General features: G+C 36.7%; 3 protein-coding genes across 8 annotated transcripts in view; all 3 read right to left on the bottom strand.

Annotated features, from left to right (window-relative positions):
* Window positions 1-94: 94 nt before the first annotated feature.
* On the bottom strand, window positions 95-2915 carry LOC119555369 (protein henna). Its single transcript, XM_037866711.1, has 5 exons — window positions 2767-2915; window positions 1027-1699; window positions 701-963; window positions 408-637; window positions 95-347 (listed from the first exon to the last, which is right to left on the bottom strand). Exons 1-5 carry the CDS (start codon window positions 2794-2796, stop codon window positions 185-187), a joined length of 1359 nt encoding a protein of 452 aa, XP_037722639.1. The 5' UTR covers window positions 2797-2915; the 3' UTR covers window positions 95-184.
* Window positions 2916-4198: 1283 nt separating this feature from the next.
* The window catches only part of LOC119555224 (fibrillin-2), a 42249-nt gene continuing 27321 nt past the window's right edge, over window positions 4199-19126 (bottom strand). Inside the window, exons 1-10 of one of the 6 annotated variants that reach the window (XM_037866497.1) lie at window positions 9650-10037; window positions 9189-9369; window positions 8899-8978; window positions 8208-8470; window positions 8034-8142; window positions 6177-6302; window positions 4962-6101; window positions 4732-4871; window positions 4461-4533; window positions 4199-4325 (exon numbers count right to left, since the gene is read on the bottom strand). In XM_037866497.1, the coding sequence (XP_037722425.1) occupies window positions 4474-4533; window positions 4732-4871; window positions 4962-6101; window positions 6177-6302; window positions 8034-8142; window positions 8208-8470; window positions 8899-8953 (1893 nt within the window). In that variant the 5' untranslated portion in view covers window positions 8954-8978; window positions 9189-9369; window positions 9650-10037 and the 3' untranslated portion in view covers window positions 4199-4325; window positions 4461-4473. Of the gene's footprint in view, window positions 4326-4460; window positions 4534-4731; window positions 4872-4961; window positions 6102-6176; window positions 6303-8033; window positions 8143-8207; window positions 8471-8898; window positions 8979-9188; window positions 9586-9649; window positions 10038-12000; window positions 12017-19126 lie in introns of those variants that run through there. The other 5 variants (XM_037866499.1, XM_037866503.1, XM_037866500.1 and 2 more) reach the window with 5 other exon arrangements.
* LOC119555227 (heat shock protein 27) lies at window positions 14040-14811 on the bottom strand. The gene has a single exon (XM_037866509.1). It carries the CDS (start codon window positions 14681-14683, stop codon window positions 14219-14221), a length of 465 nt encoding a protein of 154 aa, XP_037722437.1. The 5' UTR covers window positions 14684-14811; the 3' UTR covers window positions 14040-14218.

Genomic DNA, 19126 nt, shown 5'->3' with positions numbered 1-19126 from the left:
TTTCAAAACATCCTATCAAGAGAAATGAACAACCTAATCAAATCGAAAAAAAAAACTTCATCGAACCCAACAGAGTGGTAATAAAGCAAAAAAATACGATTTAATTGGATGGAATTTATTATTCAATTCGTTCTTATCATGATATATAAAGAGTGGGAGTATATATAAAGTATATTGATTTGAATCAAACGCGCAGCTTGGTAATGGCATTCTGGAGAATCTGGAACTCGGTGTTGATGTTGTCCATCAGGTTCGAAATCTGGGGCTTGGAGTCGAGAACCTCAATACTCTGGGTATAGGCATTATAGCGCACGCCAAAGGGACGCGGAATCGAGTTGGCAAATTTACTAAAAATATAATTATAATCTTAGATTAATCTGTAACTAGTTATATAATACGTTTCTTACATGGTCTTCTCCTTGGCAGTCTCAAAACTGTCGGACACATAGTAGAGGGGTTGGAACTGCGTAATGGGATACTTGGTGATGCCAGTGACCTCCGGCTCAAAGTCCTTCAGCTGGGGCTTATCCGTGAGGCAATACTCTAGTTCTCCGTATGAGGAAAGTAGACCAGCTCCGTAGGCCTTCAACTCACCCTCCTGGCGACACAACCCATACTCAACAGTGAACCAGAAGATCTGAAATGGAGATCAGCGATTGAAGGTGTATACCTAATGAGTTGGATCAAGAGGGCATCTCACAGTGGACAGTTTCTCAATATAATCATCGGGTGCTCCCAAGGAGGCCAATCCTATCTCCTGGCTGAACTGGGCAAAGGCAGGATCTGCAAAGAGTGGCACGTGGCCCATCAGCTCGTGGCAGACATCCGGTTCCGGGGTGTACATGGGCTTGCTGGGATGCCTGATGTACTGGGTGGAGTGGAAGACGCGGAAGGCCAGGCCAGCCAGGAAGTCCCGAGAGCTTAGTAGTCCGGCCACAGGACGCAGAGTGAAACCAGTACAATCTAAGAAAATAAAATGTAAGAAATTAAAATAAAATCAATTCAATGGGCATGCCAGATACGCACCCCTCAAAAAGTTGGAGACATCCTCCAGCTGGGGAATATTATCCTCCCGGAAGCCACAGTTGTCCACCAGCAGCGGGAAGACGTGATTGTACTCCCGACAGGCGTGGGTTTTGTATAGTTTCGTAAGGTTCCTGAAGATAATGCCCCAGGTCTCGATCTCCTCCTTGGTATAGTCCACATGGGGCAAGGGCTCGCCATGCTTGTAGTTATAGGCAATGTCGGCAAAGTACTTGCGACGTTTGCGGTACTCCGGATCGGTAAAGCCAGGATGATCGGAATCCAGTTCAGAGCCGTAGCTCAGAATCTGATTGGCGAAACGATCCAGGTCGCGTATACGCCGTGGGAACCAGGGCACAGCCGTGGCATTATCCTTGTAGTCCCGCGAAATAATGTTGAAATAGCTGCATTGCTCCTTCACATCATCGATAGCTCTTCCCAAAGCTCCAGACTTTCCATCGGCCTCCACGAAAAACTCGTAGCCGGGAACACGAAGCGAAGATCGCGATTCAATGTGCACCAGGTTGATATCATGCTGCTTGAAAATGGACAAAATGTTGGCCAAAGCTCCGCTGGACAACGAGGAGTCCTTGGGCGAGAACAGCAGACAGGTGTTCCTGGCCTCCTGAATATCCACACCCTCGGCTATATAAGCCGAATCCTCAGCGCGCGTTGGCTATAATAAGTGCGAAATAAAATAAATGGATCAGCGGACTATCACTATATGCCTTGGGTATAACCAGCATCATCCGAAACTTGAGAGACTGACACTAAATGACCTGGGTTTAACCCAAGTCCATATAACACTGGTAATCTGATGTTTGCCATTAACACCTCACTATTATGACTTTGAATTACCTAAGGCCAAAATCGCTTAATTATTTAACCGAAGCCTTATATGTGCCATCGAACTGTAATTGTAGTACTTGCTTAAGATTAACATCATTGTGATTGCTTTATTCTGTGGGAACCACCATATCGAAGGTTTAGGTCTGACCGCATTGGCAACCAGTGTGTGTATATTGCCAAGGATACGACCTAGAACTTGGTGTGCTATGTCTCTGAGAAGGTCAGTAGGGCGGTTAGCTTTGCGAGATCTTGAAAAATACCAAGGGTGTACAATGAAGGCAAACTGTCTCAGATTAAAAAACAATATTTTAAAAAGAGCACAAAAAGTTTAAGATATTGACAGTCAAACATATTTAAATCTTTAATATATTTCCAACATATTTCCTTAAAATATCTCCATAGGGTTTCAATTTTAAATTAATCCAATTTTAGTATCTTTATTGCCTAGAAAAAAAAAACATCCCGTTACCCCAACAAAATTATACGGCCAACTTTTTAGTTCGGGCTTCAATTCTAGTTTATCATAAATAAAGAAATATAAAACTTTAATTTTGATGATCTTATGCACAATCATGATGACAATGAATTTCTTTTGATACCAAAATAAAAATTCCAGTCAATCCAGAAAAACACTCTGTATTTCTTTGTTTATAACTATTACGAACTAACCCAATTCCATGACAAGCTGAATTGATTGTGGATCCGCTTTGTCATTTAAATGAAATTTATTAATGTGTATATTTATAGTATATATATTGTTTTTCTTTTTCAAGGTTGGAAAAAGCTCATGATGAGACGGCAAAATAATAAACTTGTTATTGTTTTTAATTTAATAGCTACTTTTCGGTTCACTTTCTGTATGATGTGCACAGAGGACTTTTTGACCCAACAAACCTTATCAAAGGAGACCTGGCGCTGGTACATTCTCACAAGATTCTCGAGTATCTTCACTGAAACAACAAACCGAGGACGAACGATCCGCTCAGCACACGATTTCAAACTGATTTGAATTCTCAGTTAATCGCGCGCTTAAATAGACTTTCTGGTAGGCACCATAGCTGAGCCAAAACGAAAACAAAAACCAATCCGAGCTGAAACCAGTAAATAATAAAAATAATATCGCGGGCGATCGGGCGAGTGAATGATCTTGGAACGGCATCCACATGCGGTCCAATCGCAGCACTAACTTTGCGGGGTTATCAGTGCCCCGTCTCTATGGGGCTAAAATCCCATTCCATCTCATTACAGAAGCCGCCGATCGGCTAGACGGTAAAATCGAAATATTGAAACATAGATACAGTCGATCTTCTGTAGTCCCAATTCCCAAAAATGACACTTTATTTTTGTCGAAATGTATTGAAACCTCTTTTTAAATTATAAATTATGAGTATCTAACTCTATGTTCTATATTCTATAGGTTTGTCATACTCTTAAATTTCAAATTTTGTATAAGAACTAGATATATAAAAAATATTTAAACTAGTTTTTAGTACCACCCGGAATCAAAAACCATTCAAAAGAAAAGTTGTTTTGATATGTTCAAAATAAAGTAATTTGGAAAACATTATTTTTGCTTTTTGTAGGTTTCACTGTTTTGTCGTGGCTCTGCTGGGGTCCATATTAACAAGATATTATTTCAGCTAGTTTTAGAAATCGTTGTTTTTGCAAAAAATAAAACTGTATAATCTGAACTTTGTTTTCCTAACGACAGGTTCTAACCAAACGAGTTCAACGGCATTTCAGGGCAATTATTTCAGTAGTGAATAGCTCCAAGTGGGCCTGGCACGCGCTGCTTCTGTTGTTTTTAACTTACGATCCACATCAGCTTGATTGGAGTAAATTATTTCAATCAGTTCACTCACCTGATTTTTTCTAACACTGCTGTTGAATTAATTATCATAAGTTGCTCCTAAATCTGTTATATAGTTAAAGCCCAGAAGTAGATGTAGTAATCTGTGGAACCCATTTGTCGCTTTATTTTTCTTTGAAAATGCCACAATTGTTTTTCTTTTACCCTTTTATGTTCAGAGTTCAGTCGGCTTGTGACACACTAGCTGATAAACCCGAAATTTAAGCTGATGTAATTTTATAAAAGTTTACAAAAGTCAAAAAAAGAACCACCATCACTCATTTTTCTACACGGGAGTATAATTGTTGAATTTAAAAACTTCGTTTAGTACAACTTGCTTAGATTCTCGACAAAAATGTCTTTTGATGCGAAATATTTTCGTGTTTCTAAAGAAACATTTTATAAAGACCGTAACAAACATTTTAATTTGTTTTAGTTCAATTTATTTATTTATTCGATTTCCTTAAAATTAGAATTCATTAATTTGCTTTTAATATTTCGATTCTTAATAGTTATGGTGAAGATCGGGCTAATAAATAAATGCTTAGTTGAGTTTGGTGCACAAATGGACGGTCTTCCAAATGCAGTACTCAGGCAGGATGACCTACAAAATCAGATACAAATATATGAGTCATGGATTATTTATTTAATCGAGCTTATAAAAGGCGTGGTCTTCAGAGGCTAGATCTTATTACATTCGAATCTCTGGCTGGACAAGCACAAAGGAAGTCAAACTTACAAATTGCACAACGTCAACTCAACGGTATCCCGACCTGGTCATAAGATGCACTTATCTGCCGCATCGAATCCCGCTATAGAAAAAAAAGCATACAAAAATCATTACAGCAGTTTAGAGAATATCGAATTTATGTGGATAATGGTTCTTAAAAATAATTTCATCTACATTTTTTGCAGGAAACAGGCTACTTATTTTAAAATAATACAATTTAAAATTTGTTTTAATTTTGGGATAGACTGATAATAAGATTTTTTAATTATTTAATACTTACCCTGCCTCTAGCTGAATAACTTGTATGTGATGATACTGAATAGTCACGCTCATTCCAATTGTTTCGCCTTGTATTATGGTAGACATTCCATTTTGGTAAAATTTTGTGGCTGTAATGCCAGGTTGGAACCAGGTTAATAGCTAGTGAAAATTTATAAATTATTAAGCAGAGCTTACAAAATCCTACAAAATTTTCTCGACCCAAACTTAATTAATTAATTTATTACTTACGAACGCATTTAGGCTCTGAATCACTCCAAGTTCCTGAAGAATCACAAGTACGAGTTTTAGAGTCTGTTAAGGCATATCCCTCATCGCAAATAAAAATGCAATGACTTTGAAAGAACCCATCTGCAGGTCCATAACAATAGGCCTTCCCGTTACGGGGATCCTGCATGCCACTACATAAATTCCAAGAAGTATAGGTAGTGACCTGACATCTAATTCCATCCGCGGATCTTTCTAAGCCTGAAGGACATGGATCCAATTCTTTGGCCTTCGGGATAATAATGGCCGGGCGGTTTCTGACATTCAGGGCACAACTCTTATGATCTTTGAGTAGGTGATATCCCTCAGGGCAGTGGCAAATGTAGGAACCTACTGTGTTCTCGCACTTGTGCTTACAGTAACGGGGGGATACTCGCCCAGTATTCGGGTCGTGATCTACCAATTCGCACTCGTTGATGTCCTGACACTTGGTACCATCAGCAGACGGCCCAAATCCGGATGGACATTCTTTGGCCTTCGGGATAATGATGGCCGGGCGGTTTCTGACATTCAGGGCACAACTCTTATGATCTTCGAGTAGGTGATATCCCTCAGGGCAGTGGCAAATGTAGGAACCTACTGTGTTCTGGCACTTGTGCTTACAGTAACGGGGGGATTCTCGCCCAGTATTCGGGTCGTGATCTACCAATTCGCACTCGTTGATGTCCTGACACTTGGTACCATCAGCAGACGGCTGAAATCCGGATGGACATTCTTTGGCCTTCGGGATAATGATGGCCGGGCGGTTTCTGCCATTCAGGGCACAACTCTGGTGGTCTTCGAGTAGGTGATATCCCTCAGGGCAGTGGCAAATGTAGGAACCTACTGTATTCTCGCACTTGTGCTTACAGTAACGGGGGGATACTCGCCCGGTATTCGGGTCGTGATCTACCAATTCGCACTCGTTGATGTCCTGACACTCGCTACCATCCGAGGAGAGATTAAAGCCTGGCTTGCACAATATTCCATCTCTGGGAAAACCGATGGGATCGCTGGGTTCAACTCTGCCCACCATTGTCGGACGACATTTATAGGATCCGTCCAGGTTGTCACAGCCAGCTTGGCAGTCCGGAGATAGATCAGGATCGGCGCACTCATCAATGTCTGAGAGGGGTAAACAATTTATTATACAAAAATTAGAGTTTCATTATCATACATTCATATTATTGTATTACATACCCACACAAGTTCGTCCATCTGCTGGATCTGTTGTATAACCATCATTACATAAGCATAAGTGTTCTCCAGGCAAGTTCATGCAATTATGAGAGCAACCGCCATTCGATTCCTTGCATTCGTCGATATCTGCAAAAAGATATTATTACTATGGGATCTTCATAGCTCAGGGTATATAAAAAAACAGCAACAATTAAGGGTATCAGCGCACAGCCCAAGCCAAACAAGCAGAGGCAGCAAACATTTTAATTGACATTTCACAGGGGGCCCTAAGATCCGATATGTCCTACTAGCGACCCTAAACAGCTCTAAAAATAAATTAAAGGATCCAAATAAACATTTTTGAAGGACCCGAAGCTCCTTTGTTTTTATATTATCCTATTTTTAAACTAAAAGATAGTTTAAAAGATAGCATTTTAAGTTGAAAATATTTATATTTTTTGATTTTAAGTTTATGTTCGACTTTTGCGTACTTCAAATGGCTTTCAGGACGGGAACCCAAAACTTGACTTCTAGATTCCATAGCCTGATTTCCAATAACTCAAGTTATCCCGACTTAGACGTGGGAATTTGTAGTTGAATTCTCTAATATTCTACTTTGCAATTTTAATTTCTAACGAGGGTCGAAGTTTTACCCACTTTTATGTCCAATTTTCCCATATTTCAAAAATGGAACCTAAAACTGCCCTTCTAGATTCCATAACTTGGGTTATTGACTAAGTGAGGAATCCCACCAATTCCTCGATGAGTTTGTGGTCGAATTCTCTAATATTCTTCATTAAATTTTTAACTTTAAACGAGGATCAAATTTTATTTCCATTTTCAAGTTTGATTTTTGAGTACTTCAAATGGCTTTCAGAATGGGAACCCAAAACAGGACTTCTAGATTTTATAACTTGGGTTATTGTAGTCCGATTTTGTCGTGGGATACCTCTACGAGCATGTGGTTGAATTCTCTAGCATTTAACATTAAAATATTACTTTTAAACAAGAGTCAAATTTTTAACCGTTTTTCATATTCGATTTTTCCGTAAATCCAATAGCTTTTAGAATGGGAACCCAAAACTGCACTTCTAAACTCGATAACTTGAGTTGTTGGATACCGATTCAAACTTGGGATACCTCTATGAGTTTGTGGTTGAATTCTCTAATATTCTGCATTAAAATATTGTTTTTAAAAGAGGTTCAAATTTTTAACCATTTTCATGTTCGATTTTTCCGTAAATCCAAGGGCTTTCAGAATGGTTACCCAAAACTCCACTTTTAAACTCCATAACTTGAGTTGTTGGATACCGATTCAAACGTGGGATACCTCTATGAGTTTGTGGTTGAATTCTCTAATATTCTGCATTAAAATATTGCTTTTAAAGGAGGGTCAAATTTTTAACCATTTTCATGTTCGATTTTTCCGTAAATCCAAGAGCTTTCAGAATGGTTACCCAAAACTGCGCTTTTAAACTCCATAACTTGAGTTTTTGGATACCGATTTAAACGTGGGATACCTCTATGAGTTTGTGGTTCAATTCTCTAATATTCTGCATTAAGATATTGTTTTTAAAGGGGGTTCAAATTTTTAACTCATTTTCATGTTCGATTTTTCCGTAAATCCAAGGGCTTTCAGAATGGGACCCCAAAGCTGCACTTCTAGATTCCATAACTGAGTCATTGGATTCCGATTTTGAAGTGCAAATTAATTTATATTATTTTTTTTACCATTTTGACATTTTAAAATAATTTTTTGGTGAGAAAAAAGGGGTTTACTTCTCTGCGACCTCCGTTAAAAACAGTTTCTTAGACGCGGACAAAGTCGCGAAGGGGAAAGCTGGTACATATATAAGTAAAAAACAGCTTTTTACCAACCTACACAGCTCGTGAAATCGGTGGTGTTTAGGGTGTAACCCTCATAGCATTCGCACCTTTTAGTGAGCTCGTTACATCTGTGGGAACAACCATCATAAGTACGGCAGTCCTGGAAGGTAGGTAGGTTATAAATATCTTGTTGGCTAAACATATCCATTTTTAGAGAATTTATACTTTATCTTCGACATCGCCCGACCAAATGCATTCAGGAACATTACCAATCCAAGATCCTTTTGAGCAGAGCATATCTCTGTCTCCGTCAAACATTAGTTCATAATTGTAACTGCAGTGATAAATAGCCGCCTGATAGTAATTTAGGCCGCTCCATTTGGTTTTGAGGGAGAAATAACCATTTCTTATTTTCGGAGGATCTACGTCATGACAAGTTGTATCCAAATCGCTTCCCAAAATTACATTGATATTGGTATTTAAATAAGCTGTAAATGAATTAATAATATCAACAATTAATAAATAAATCGATAAGAAGAGAAACGTTGGGGAAGAAAATAATTTAGAAGGCACTAATTCTTGAGCTGGCCAAAAGACTGCAGCTATTTTTTTATTATTTCGTGATGAATGTAATTAAAATTTGTTGTGCTAAGTACTTGAAATATTAAGCAAAAAGGTGTTTAAAAAGTAAATATTGGTTCAACAATTCGGTTTTGTTTATAACTTAACTTATTTGAACTTGCGAATTGCAATGCAAGTCTAAATTATTTATTTTTTGATATATACTAAATAAGCCGCCCACATATAAACCGAATTTATGTCTACTGGAATTTATTGTGTTCGTCGTTTTTCTTATGTTGTTTAATTAGGTATTTTATTCTAGTTTTAAATTTAGTCGGTCTCTATGCAAAATTACCTGTTGAAAATGAAACGTATGTTAGGGTGAATATTACCAGCTCCGCTGTCGCCATTCTGCAACCTCTTCAGTGGATTTCTCTAATGAAATTTATTAAATGAGAAGACATTGATCAAATATATTTATTTTCGTTTCTTACTATATTTCTTATCTATATCATAAGCAAATGTGTTATATGTATGTATGTATAAAGGTATTATCTTATTATTAATCGTAATCTGTTCTATTTATGCATCCATAATATAAATCAAGAGAGAACGCTATTCTCGACGACCTTGACCATCACTTACCCGTTATTCAGCTAAAGAGTGTGCGAGATTGCGCACAACACAAAAGCGCCACCTATCTTTTATTTCTATTCGTTTAAAACGCCACCTAGGTTTCACGGTATGTGGCGTGCTAGTAAAGTCTCGTAAACAGGCGATTTGCACTCTATTGAATTTACTTATTATTATACCCGTTACTCGTAGACTAAAAGGATATACAAGATTCGTCGAAAAAAATGTATCCGGTGGAAGGAAGCGTTTCCGACCCCATAAAGTAAATGTATTCTTGATTGGAAGCACAAGCCGAGTAGATCTAGCAATGTCCGTCTGAGATGAGATTTTGTTCTGATTTTTAATACATTCCAAAAACTATTCAAATCGAACCATTTACTAAAAAGTTAAATTTATAATAAAACGGAGAGCGATATAGGCTATTTATGGGATTATCGCGTCTTTAAAATTAGAACATACTGAACGTATTTTACCTATGTTTAAAAGCAATTAATTGAAGGAAACAAATTTTTAACTTTAACGCATTTAGCAATTTGAGCGCAATGTTTTTTAGTGAATTTACAACTTTTAAAAAACCGAAAAACACTTTAATTAAGAATTTTACTTGGCAGAAGAGTTTAAAATTTTTTTTAACAGCACACCGTGGTGTTCGAAAGCTAATACAAGACTGACGTGAATGATATTGTTCTGCTCATAAACCTAAAAATACACAATACACGCCCATACGCGCCAATATAATCTGTGGGATTCAAATACCTTAGAATGTTCATATACCACTTTCTTGGAGGAAAACGAGGTATGAATACTATTCAAAGTCCTTTCGGTACATCAAGATAAATAGATATTTTGAAGAAGTTTATGTTTAGTAACGAAGTTGAATGGAATGGAAAGATGATCAATTTACATTGATGCACACATTTTATTTTACCATATTTTGATACAAATAAAAATTCCACATTAATATAAACTGACATTACATAAATATAACGCTCAATCATCCCAAATCAAATGCGCCGCTGCAACTGCTCTCCAAATTGTAAACTGTTTTTAATTAAACAAAATTAAATTCAGTACAGAAATCGCGTGGGTGTGTACTCTTCGACGTATTTGGCTAGCCGATCAAACATGTTATTCTATATATGTAGTCCAGTATCTCAGCCAAGCTGTTTGCTTCCCATATTCGCTAGGTTACGACCCGATCCCCTCATTGTCCGATATTTTCAATTCGATAGATCACAATTTGATTGACAAATTAACAAAGCAACTAAAAACATTCTAAGGTTACACATAACTGACTCGCGGATTGACAGACAATTGGGCGCGACTTTGGTCACTCTAAATTGGGTAATTAAAACGATTTAAGTCGATCTCTCGTGGGAGTGTTAATGCAATAATTTAATTACAAGTAAGGCATTTTTTAAGTTAGCTTTTGTCCTATTACACGTATTACACATTAAACATGCAACATACTCACATTGCTTTGAATACTAACTCCGTAATTTGTTTTTCCAGAATCTTTACAAAACCTCTCCAGAACATTCTCCCTCATTTGTAGGAAGTTTCAGATTCATTTCACTTTTTACCTACAAGACGACACAACTGTTTTGGCTGAGGTAAGCAGTACAATAGAGTGCAAAGAAAGCTGTTGCGAGGTCGAGGTCTCCGGAAACTTTTTAATTATCTGATAAGATATGATACTACCTAGTGTACCTAGTAATCATGCCAAAAAAATGACGATGAAAATTGATAAAAATGTTTGAAAAAATGTCGCCGTCTTGACTCACCTTTTCCATTAAACTCAACGATAAGCAATTCTTATTTTTAGGAAATTTGTTACCTTAAAAACAATGCACCGTAGGTAATTTCCCTTATCCCAACGAAATTAAACGAAAAACGTAAATTTTACTTAGAAATAATGAAAACTGAACTTTCGTTTCTGAAGTTGACAGTCGAAATCATTTTTTAAGCATGTGCTTTTTTTGTATTTATTTTTTAAACAATTGGTCAAACCCAATAAGTCAATAAGTTATATTCGAAAAATCAGCATCGTGCCGAAAGTAAATATAATTTAAAACTTTTATCTGATAAAAGTTTGATTAGTGCAAATGTCCGGTTTCAATAACATGTTATTAATGGCTTAAAATTAAATTTTCCTAGTTACTTAACAAATAAAAAAACAATTTAATTATATTTAAAAGCAAAGAACGGGTATCTTGTAGTTGAAGGCCTTCAATTGCAAATTTCAAAAATTTCTTGGAAGAGAGACATATGGTCATCAATCAAACATCTGTTAAAACATCAGAAGCTTGCCAAAAATATAATAGGTTTTTTTTTTCGTTTTACCTTTCAAGCCAAAAAAAAATCTGCTACCTAAAACGTAAAACAAAATTACTTCACTGTTAAAAATAAAAAAAAAATGTCTTTGCGTTTTGGAAAGAAATTAAATTCTTTAACTTTTATTTCTAACATCACACAAGCTATTAAAAAAGTAAGTGTTGCGCTTATCAACACAGATTGTGCCCTAGAAAACAAAAATATGAAAATATCATACCCTTCTTAGAAAAAAATGTGGGACGTCAGTGCGTGTATGTACTAACGGATGTATTATCGCATAATCACACGTGACACACAAAGTCTGTGGATTGTTTTTAAATTCTGTTAAAAACCCTCACCACCTTAGGTCCCTTTAGCTGAGTAACGGGTATCTGAAAATCGAGGTACTCGACTACAGCGTTCTTCCTTGGTTTAATTTAACTTTATATTAGTAGTTTCGATTTTTTCTATTAAATTATTATTGTCTTTTGTAAGTTTGTGCAGTACACACCTTTTAATGAATTACCTCTACGACTACAGAAACTGCAAGAAAATTTGTTTCTGCGCTTAGAAACACAACTGAAGATTAAGCTTCTGAACACTTCAACTTCTAAGACGGGAGTGAGCTTAAAATTCAATCCACGCTTAGCGCAAAAATTGCTGGCTATAAAAAAATGTATACAACTCAGCTATAAAAAATTATGATCCCGTTAAGCTGCTATAAGTCATACTTGGCTTGCTTAGCGTCACAAAAAAACAGGTACACTGTTTACAAAAAATATATATAATAAAAAAAACCCCTTGGAAAAATTAAACATAAATTCAGTTGGTGAGCTATGACCACCACCACATTTTTGGTTTCTTAGAATTTTTTTTTTTATTTATTTACATGGTGATATTTATACTTATTATGGATAAAAAATTTGATATTTAAAGTTATATACTTTGTTACAAATCTCTTCACAATTTTTTTTATTTTACCAATTACACAAGCTCTTAAAAATAATTTTTTTTTTGTAATACTATAATACTTTTCAAAATAATCGTTCATGAGATTTTTTATTTGATTGTATTAAAGAGCCAATATCTCAGAGTGCAATAATCCAACCGTTTGGCAGTTGACACTATCTGAAAGTAAATAGATGAACCTTCCTCCAAACTCCTCTCTTGAAGTTACCGTTATCGAAGTTATCGAAATAAGCGGCGCCTATATGGTGAAACTGTGCGGCTTAACAGTGTAATGAGTGACAACGAAGACGAGCAAAAATTGGAGGACCTGCTTCAGGAATTAAGGAATACTCTAGTTAACAATAACTCCTTAATTAAAATACAAACAAAACAAGTAAGGATGCCATGTTGTTTATTTCAGATATCTTAACAATATTACAAATTAATATGACAACTTTTTCCCTTGGTTGACCTAGAAATTAGAAAGAACTTCAAAACTTAATACATTTTGTTCCACAAAAGTGATGATATATTTAAGAATAATCGCGCTCGTATCTGTTCTGTTTTGACAATTTAGATATTTTAAGTTAAATTTTTCTCTTTAAAATAATCTTACAGTCTCAAGTGCCAAACGCAGTTCCAGTTAAGGAAGAAGTAGCGACTGAATTTGTATATGAAAGCACCAATAATGTGCTGAAACAGGTAATATCATCTTATTCAAATTAACTTTTTCCGAAAACAAAATATGTAATATTAGCTAACAAAAAATTTCATATATTTCATATTTTCCAGTGGAAAATTATATTCTAAGTATAAGAACAGACGTTGCAAAGTTATATCTAGCAAAGAAGATGATGAAAATATTCCACACGATTTTGAAGACTACGACAAGGGACTATCACTGTCATTAAAATGGAATTTAAAGAGAGACTCATCGGATTGGAGCGATGTCTGTAGACTCTAGGAAAATACATGTAAAATTCGCCAAGAAGATGTAAAATCGCTATGCAATTTAGAATTCATGCAAGACTGGCCAAAATTAGGGCATTCTAAAGTTTCTTCTTTGGTAATTGGTACAAAAGGATGAGGAAGAACAAACAAATTTATGTTTTGAAGCCCATAGCATACAATCAATCAAGAATCCATTAAGAAACTACATTTTTAATTTGACAAACCTTGTAAAGCCCCCCTCACTCGATGCTCTTTACTCGTTATGGTCAGTTGATCTACAGTTCTAATTTCTGGCGACTTCTATGACATTTTTTCCGTGTAGGCTTATGCTCAAAGCGATTCTCGTTTATTGGCCCATTTACATTTCAGTCTAACCTTAGTTGGCAAATTGCGGAAATGGCTCGAGGGCGTGGTGTCCACACATAAGTTTCTGGGAAAAACGTGCTATAAAGAACAGATAATCTCGGAAGAGAAATACTATATATGAGCGGATACTTTGTGTGGTCAGTAGTTAGGTTTTTTTTCCTACTTGAGTTAATTTATGTTGACATTTGCCTGGGCATTGTTTTAGCTTTGAGCTGAGTTGAGTTGAGCACATCCGCTGGCGCTTGAGAGAAGTAAAAAAACCACTTCCAAATAAGACAGTCTGCATTCATTATTAATAAATTAAACTTTTATTTTATTTAACTAAACAAATGTTGCCTTGTTAATTACAAAAAGAGTCCAATTCTAGTCTTAGAATTATGTGCATAACATTCGTCTCTCAATTTTCGCTCCAACAGAAAAAGAACTAAGAACAAAACGCGGAATTACGATGCTATAGACTTGGGTTAATTCTTGATGCTTAGATACGAGGGACCCACTTGGCGGACGTACACGGTCCGCTCGTTGGTCAAATACGGCGGGCACTTGACGGTGAGTATGCCATCGGAGGACAGTTCCGATCGCACATCGTTGGGATAGTATCCTCGGGGCAGGACGAACCGCTTGACAATGTGGCGACCCACGAAGGTATCGCCATCCCGTCGCTTCTCGTGCTTGGCCTCCACCACGACCGTGTCCCCCGAGGTTTTCACGCTGATCTCGTATGGCTTGAACAGGTGCACATCTACATTGGCCTCGAAGCCATCCTTGCCGACGATAACCCGACTCAGATCGGGTGCGGATCCAACACGAGACAACGACCGCTTCCAGTAGGGCAGGTCCCAGTCGTTTAAGTCCCAATCCCTCCACAGCCGACGACGATAATCCCAGTAATCCCAATCCGTATTATTTGTAGCCGGCACCAGAGCCATTTCAGTAGCCTCTATTTAATTCTTCAAAAACAGGACGAACAGCAACGCAAGGTCGTATTTACTTTTCACTTATCGCGTTTTCTGATAGACGTCCACACGCGATTTCTGCTCTGAGCAAATTAAACTTGCCATCGACAGTAGCCGTCGCTTTTATAGCCATAAGCTTCGCCCATTGGGATCAGCTCAGCTCAACGAGGTTCTAGTCTAGAGCCAATGACAGTTGTGACGTAGCAAGCACACGTAAAAAAAAATTGGTACCTGGAATTTTAGTAATACTCGGAAAATAATAACTTATGGTAAGGGAACCCTTGCTTATCAAGGAATAGCCTTGAGCTGAGTTTCTATAAATCTGAGTACTGAATTCTATAAGTCTCAGCATAACTATAAAATCAAAATTCCAGTTAGCGTAACAGAAATACATGTATCATGGAACATGGCATACAAATATATTATTAGAAAAAATTTAATAATTTTTAAGCGCTATAAAAAGTTAGTTGAATGATATATCTTTGCTGATCTATGCTGATTTTGATTTGATTTTTACAATTTTGTAACATCTTTTTTTATGGATCATATATTTTCTACGATATTTTTTCCTCACTGTAGCGTTATTAGTTGCAGTTGCGATAGAAGCTGGGCGATGTTTTCGATTGTTTATCTTAGCGCATTGGCTGTGTTTTCGCTGTTTTTTATTCAGAAAGGGGGCTGTGGGTCGAACATGTATCTTTGCCGTCAATGGAAATGCTTCGATCTGAATGTCATTTCCTTGAGGCGCTTTGCGATCTTATGTTGGGTGGGTTGCATCGCAAAACTGTTTCCGTAGAGCGGTTGTATTGGTAGTACTAGCCAAGGTAAGTATTATACCTATACCTACCTTAATTAAACTAAAAGCCTAACTAGAAACCCTCAAAAACTAGTATATCCTTAAAATACGTTACTGACAAAGTTTTGGAATCTAGAAAAACCTTTTGAAATATTCTTTGAATTCAAAAAATCGATATTTCCCCAACAAATCTTCAACTATACAAATATCTTTGGCATAACGTCACTACACTTTTGAATAGTCGGAAAATCTTTCGTTCTTCAAACATTTGCTTTTGCTTTCTTTTAGTATCGTTCGCTTAGACCACTGACCTTCCTTATTTGTTTACGTTTTTCGCTTTCATTAAACAAACCACTCCCCCACATCGCCAACGCCTTAAAAACAGTGGGAACATGCCAAAAAAGTTTGCGTAGCATCACTAATTAATTACACCGCGTTTCCGCTTGAAAATTAAAAGATTCAAAACAACAAAAACAAAGCAGACCCAAATAAAAGCATAGACATTTCTTTGGCGGAAGTACGAACATCAGATAATTATTTTCTCTTTTTGACCCAATATGGATTCAATTTTGTGTCTGTGCTGTTTTTTTTTCAGTTTCAGCACTAGAAGATACAAATCAACAGAGATTCACGGATTACAGATACACAATCTATAGAGACAGATACATAAAAGGGGGATTGCGTTTGCCATGACAAAAGGGCAATTTGTGAATTTTTTGGACGATTTTGCAGAGCAGATTAGTCGATAACAAAAACACCTATGAACATGCACTGAAATGTCCCGACATGAGCGGAACATTTATGGGCCTGACCTGCCTACCCCTCTTTATAAAGCCCGTGCCCATAGCGAAACACAATCATCGATTCGGATTGGGGTTGGCCCACCCCGATTGTAATTGTAATTTGTTGTCCCAGTCGTTGGTGTTGTTATTGCTGTTGTCGCAGTAGATTTTGCGTGTATTTTATAATAATTATAACAAGCTTCGCAGCAATTTAGATGCCATTTAAGCTTGTATGTGTACATAAAGTCATTTGCAACAGGCCGAGTTCAATAGGTATGCGATGAAGCTTAGTCAATCTGGAAAACACTCGGTGACATATGAATACAACCAGGATTGGGGCCTTCATGCCATTATCAACAACATTTTTTAAAAAATAAATTATACCTACGTGTTGGATTTTGGATATAAGGAACATAAATAAATTCGCTTGGATTTTTAAATTCACTACCAGGAGCTTGTTACACACCATTTTGCCAATTTCTAAATTTGTTACCTTTAATTATTTCAAAATTATTTGTGATCAAAATAAATATTTGGTTCAATTTTCTCTTCATTGATATACAATAAATAAAGCGATGATAACATATAGAAATTTTTCTCTGTGTATAAAAAATAACATTCGCTATTTAGTGTAACTAAAGAGAATTTCTCGTTTGAAAATCAATCGAAGTGCCGCAGCTGGCGCAACAACAATTCATTTGCAATTAACGCTAAACAAAGCAATCTACTAATTTGCTTGATTTTATGGCAAAATCAAATGAAAATCAGAATCAATTTCCCCGGGGTGTGGGTTGTGCACAACTTTCTTTGGGACCGCTTGTGTGTTGGGCATTATCTAAGAGATGGCTTTCTATAATCGTAGATCTCATTAGCATAGTGGGATGCTCTCACACCCACCTAGACATCCAGGCGCGAATCCACGGGACGGGAAATAAGAATATTCCTACCTCCACAAAAACAAAAAAATTTCATTATAAAATTGAAATAAGGGGATTGATTCACCAATATCGAAACATTTTTCACCAGAATTTTATCGTTCTTATACAGTCAGTTTGCAACGCAGTGAAGGAGACGTTTCCGACCCCATAAAGTAGATCCCATAGGAATATCATATAGCTGCCATAGGAACGATCGTAAAATTGGTGGGAAAATAATATGAAACAAATTATAGCTTCGGTGTTTTTTAACTATAACCCCCTTCGCTTGAAAATAACATTTTTTAATTAGTTCTGAATTTCGAATTTTATTTTATCAAAATCGGACGACTATATCATATACCTGCCATTGGAACGATCCGAAAATTGGTGGGAAAATAATATGAAACAAATTATAGCTTCGGTGTTTTTTGACATATTATCTTATACTAATGGGAATATCATTTTTTGTATTTTTAAATTAAATAATTATAACTGCAAGGGTATACAAATTTCGGCATGCCGAAGCTAACTTCCTTTCTTGTTCTTTTCTTATTTTAAGATTTAAATCCTCTTGGTCATAGCAAGCGAAAAATAAACCGACAAACACTCTTCATGGCATATATATTTAGGCAAAATGCCATTCAAAAACCATTTTTTGAATTAGTCATGCAATGGACTAAATGATATTTTCCAACCGAAAAAATTTTAATGTAGGGAAAAGGCAAGAATTAACAATACAGCCTTAAAATATGCTAAGAGGAAATAATGAGATAGGCTACGAATTGTAAATACCTCCACATATATTATTTGTATTTTAAATAAAATACAAGCAATGTTAGGACTGTTATGAATTACTTACAAAGACATATGGCTAATTTCTCTTAGCCCGTACCACAAACGAATCAGCAAAGTGTTAAGCTACAGCTAATAAAACCATTTCCCGCATTCAGCCTAAGAGTGTGCTACAAAAAGTTTGAGACAAACACGGCAAACGTGTCGTATGCGTAATACTGTGGTTAACAGTGGCCAGCAAAATGGACAGCAAATTAAGTCTGGGAAATCAATAAGGTGCACCGCTCACGGGGCAAATGAAGTAGAGTCGCCGGGCGGTGAAGTCGAGTGTAACAATAAATGGCCGCCGAGACACTAAACATTCAGCCGCAAAAGGGCAACAAGCAGGTGCAGTCGACCTGGCCAATAGGCCACTGCAATGCGACGCCTGCCAAGGGAAAAAGGGAAATTTCGGGCGGAGAAAGCACATAGCGCGCCCGAAACGAAAGCAAAAGTTCAAGTCGAAGAAAAAGACAGGACGGCGAGGAGTCGGCAGGACTTAAAACCGTAATTGGCCATGCGAAGTGAGCACTGCAGGTCGCAGGTCGCAGGTTGCAGGCTGGAGGTTGCAGGTTCCAGCCCCAAAAGAATGAGCCCCCAAAAGGCAGCCACAATAATAGTTGCCACAACCACAACAAAACCAACAAACTGGCAAAGTTTTTCCAGAGAAAGCCAGAAGAAAAGGGCCAGCAAAGGCACCCAAAGTCGATCCTGATATACTCTTGGGGCGTGGAAAGCCTTCAAGGAGATAAAAGGATTATTTATTATTATTATCTCAGTTCTCCATTGTTATTCGATAAATTAAAATAGTTATAAATAATAAAATTCCCATCAGATTGCAAATAATCCTTGTCCTCTTTAAGGTGTAAACGCCACTTTACTGCCACATATCCTTAAATCAACAGAATATTTAATTAAGTTCAGTCAGGTAGAAAATATGTTTTCATATTAATCTGAAATAAATAAATAAATATCACATTGCATTAAACCAACGAACTGGAAATCAATAAACGTTACAGAAAAAAAACAACTCAAAGTACATGCATATGTAAAGTGAAAATCAAAAATGGGTGTAATAAATATGCATTGA

The sequence above is a fragment of the Drosophila subpulchrella genome, chromosome 3L (genome assembly GCF_014743375.2).
Source record: "Drosophila subpulchrella strain 33 F10 #4 breed RU33 chromosome 3L, RU_Dsub_v1.1 Primary Assembly, whole genome shotgun sequence".
Taxonomy (NCBI): domain Eukaryota; kingdom Metazoa; phylum Arthropoda; class Insecta; order Diptera; family Drosophilidae; genus Drosophila; species Drosophila subpulchrella.
Note: the sequence above shows the minus strand (reverse complement) of the source record. Positions and strands in the feature narration are given on the sequence as shown.

Coding starts and splice junctions, on each gene's coding strand:
- LOC119555369 (XM_037866711.1), bottom strand. CDS start 2,796: ATGTACCAGCGCCAGGTCTCCTTTGATAAG. Junction 638..700: donor ATATTGAGAAACTGTCCACT/GTGAGATGCCCT, acceptor TCTCCATTTCAG/ATCTTCTGGTTCACTGTTGA. Junction 348..407: donor ACTGCCAAGGAGAAGACCAT/GTAAGAAACGTA, acceptor TTATATTTTTAG/TAAATTTGCCAACTCGATTC.
- LOC119555227 (XM_037866509.1), bottom strand. CDS start 14,683: ATGGCTCTGGTGCCGGCTACAAATAATACGGATTGGGATTACTGGGAT.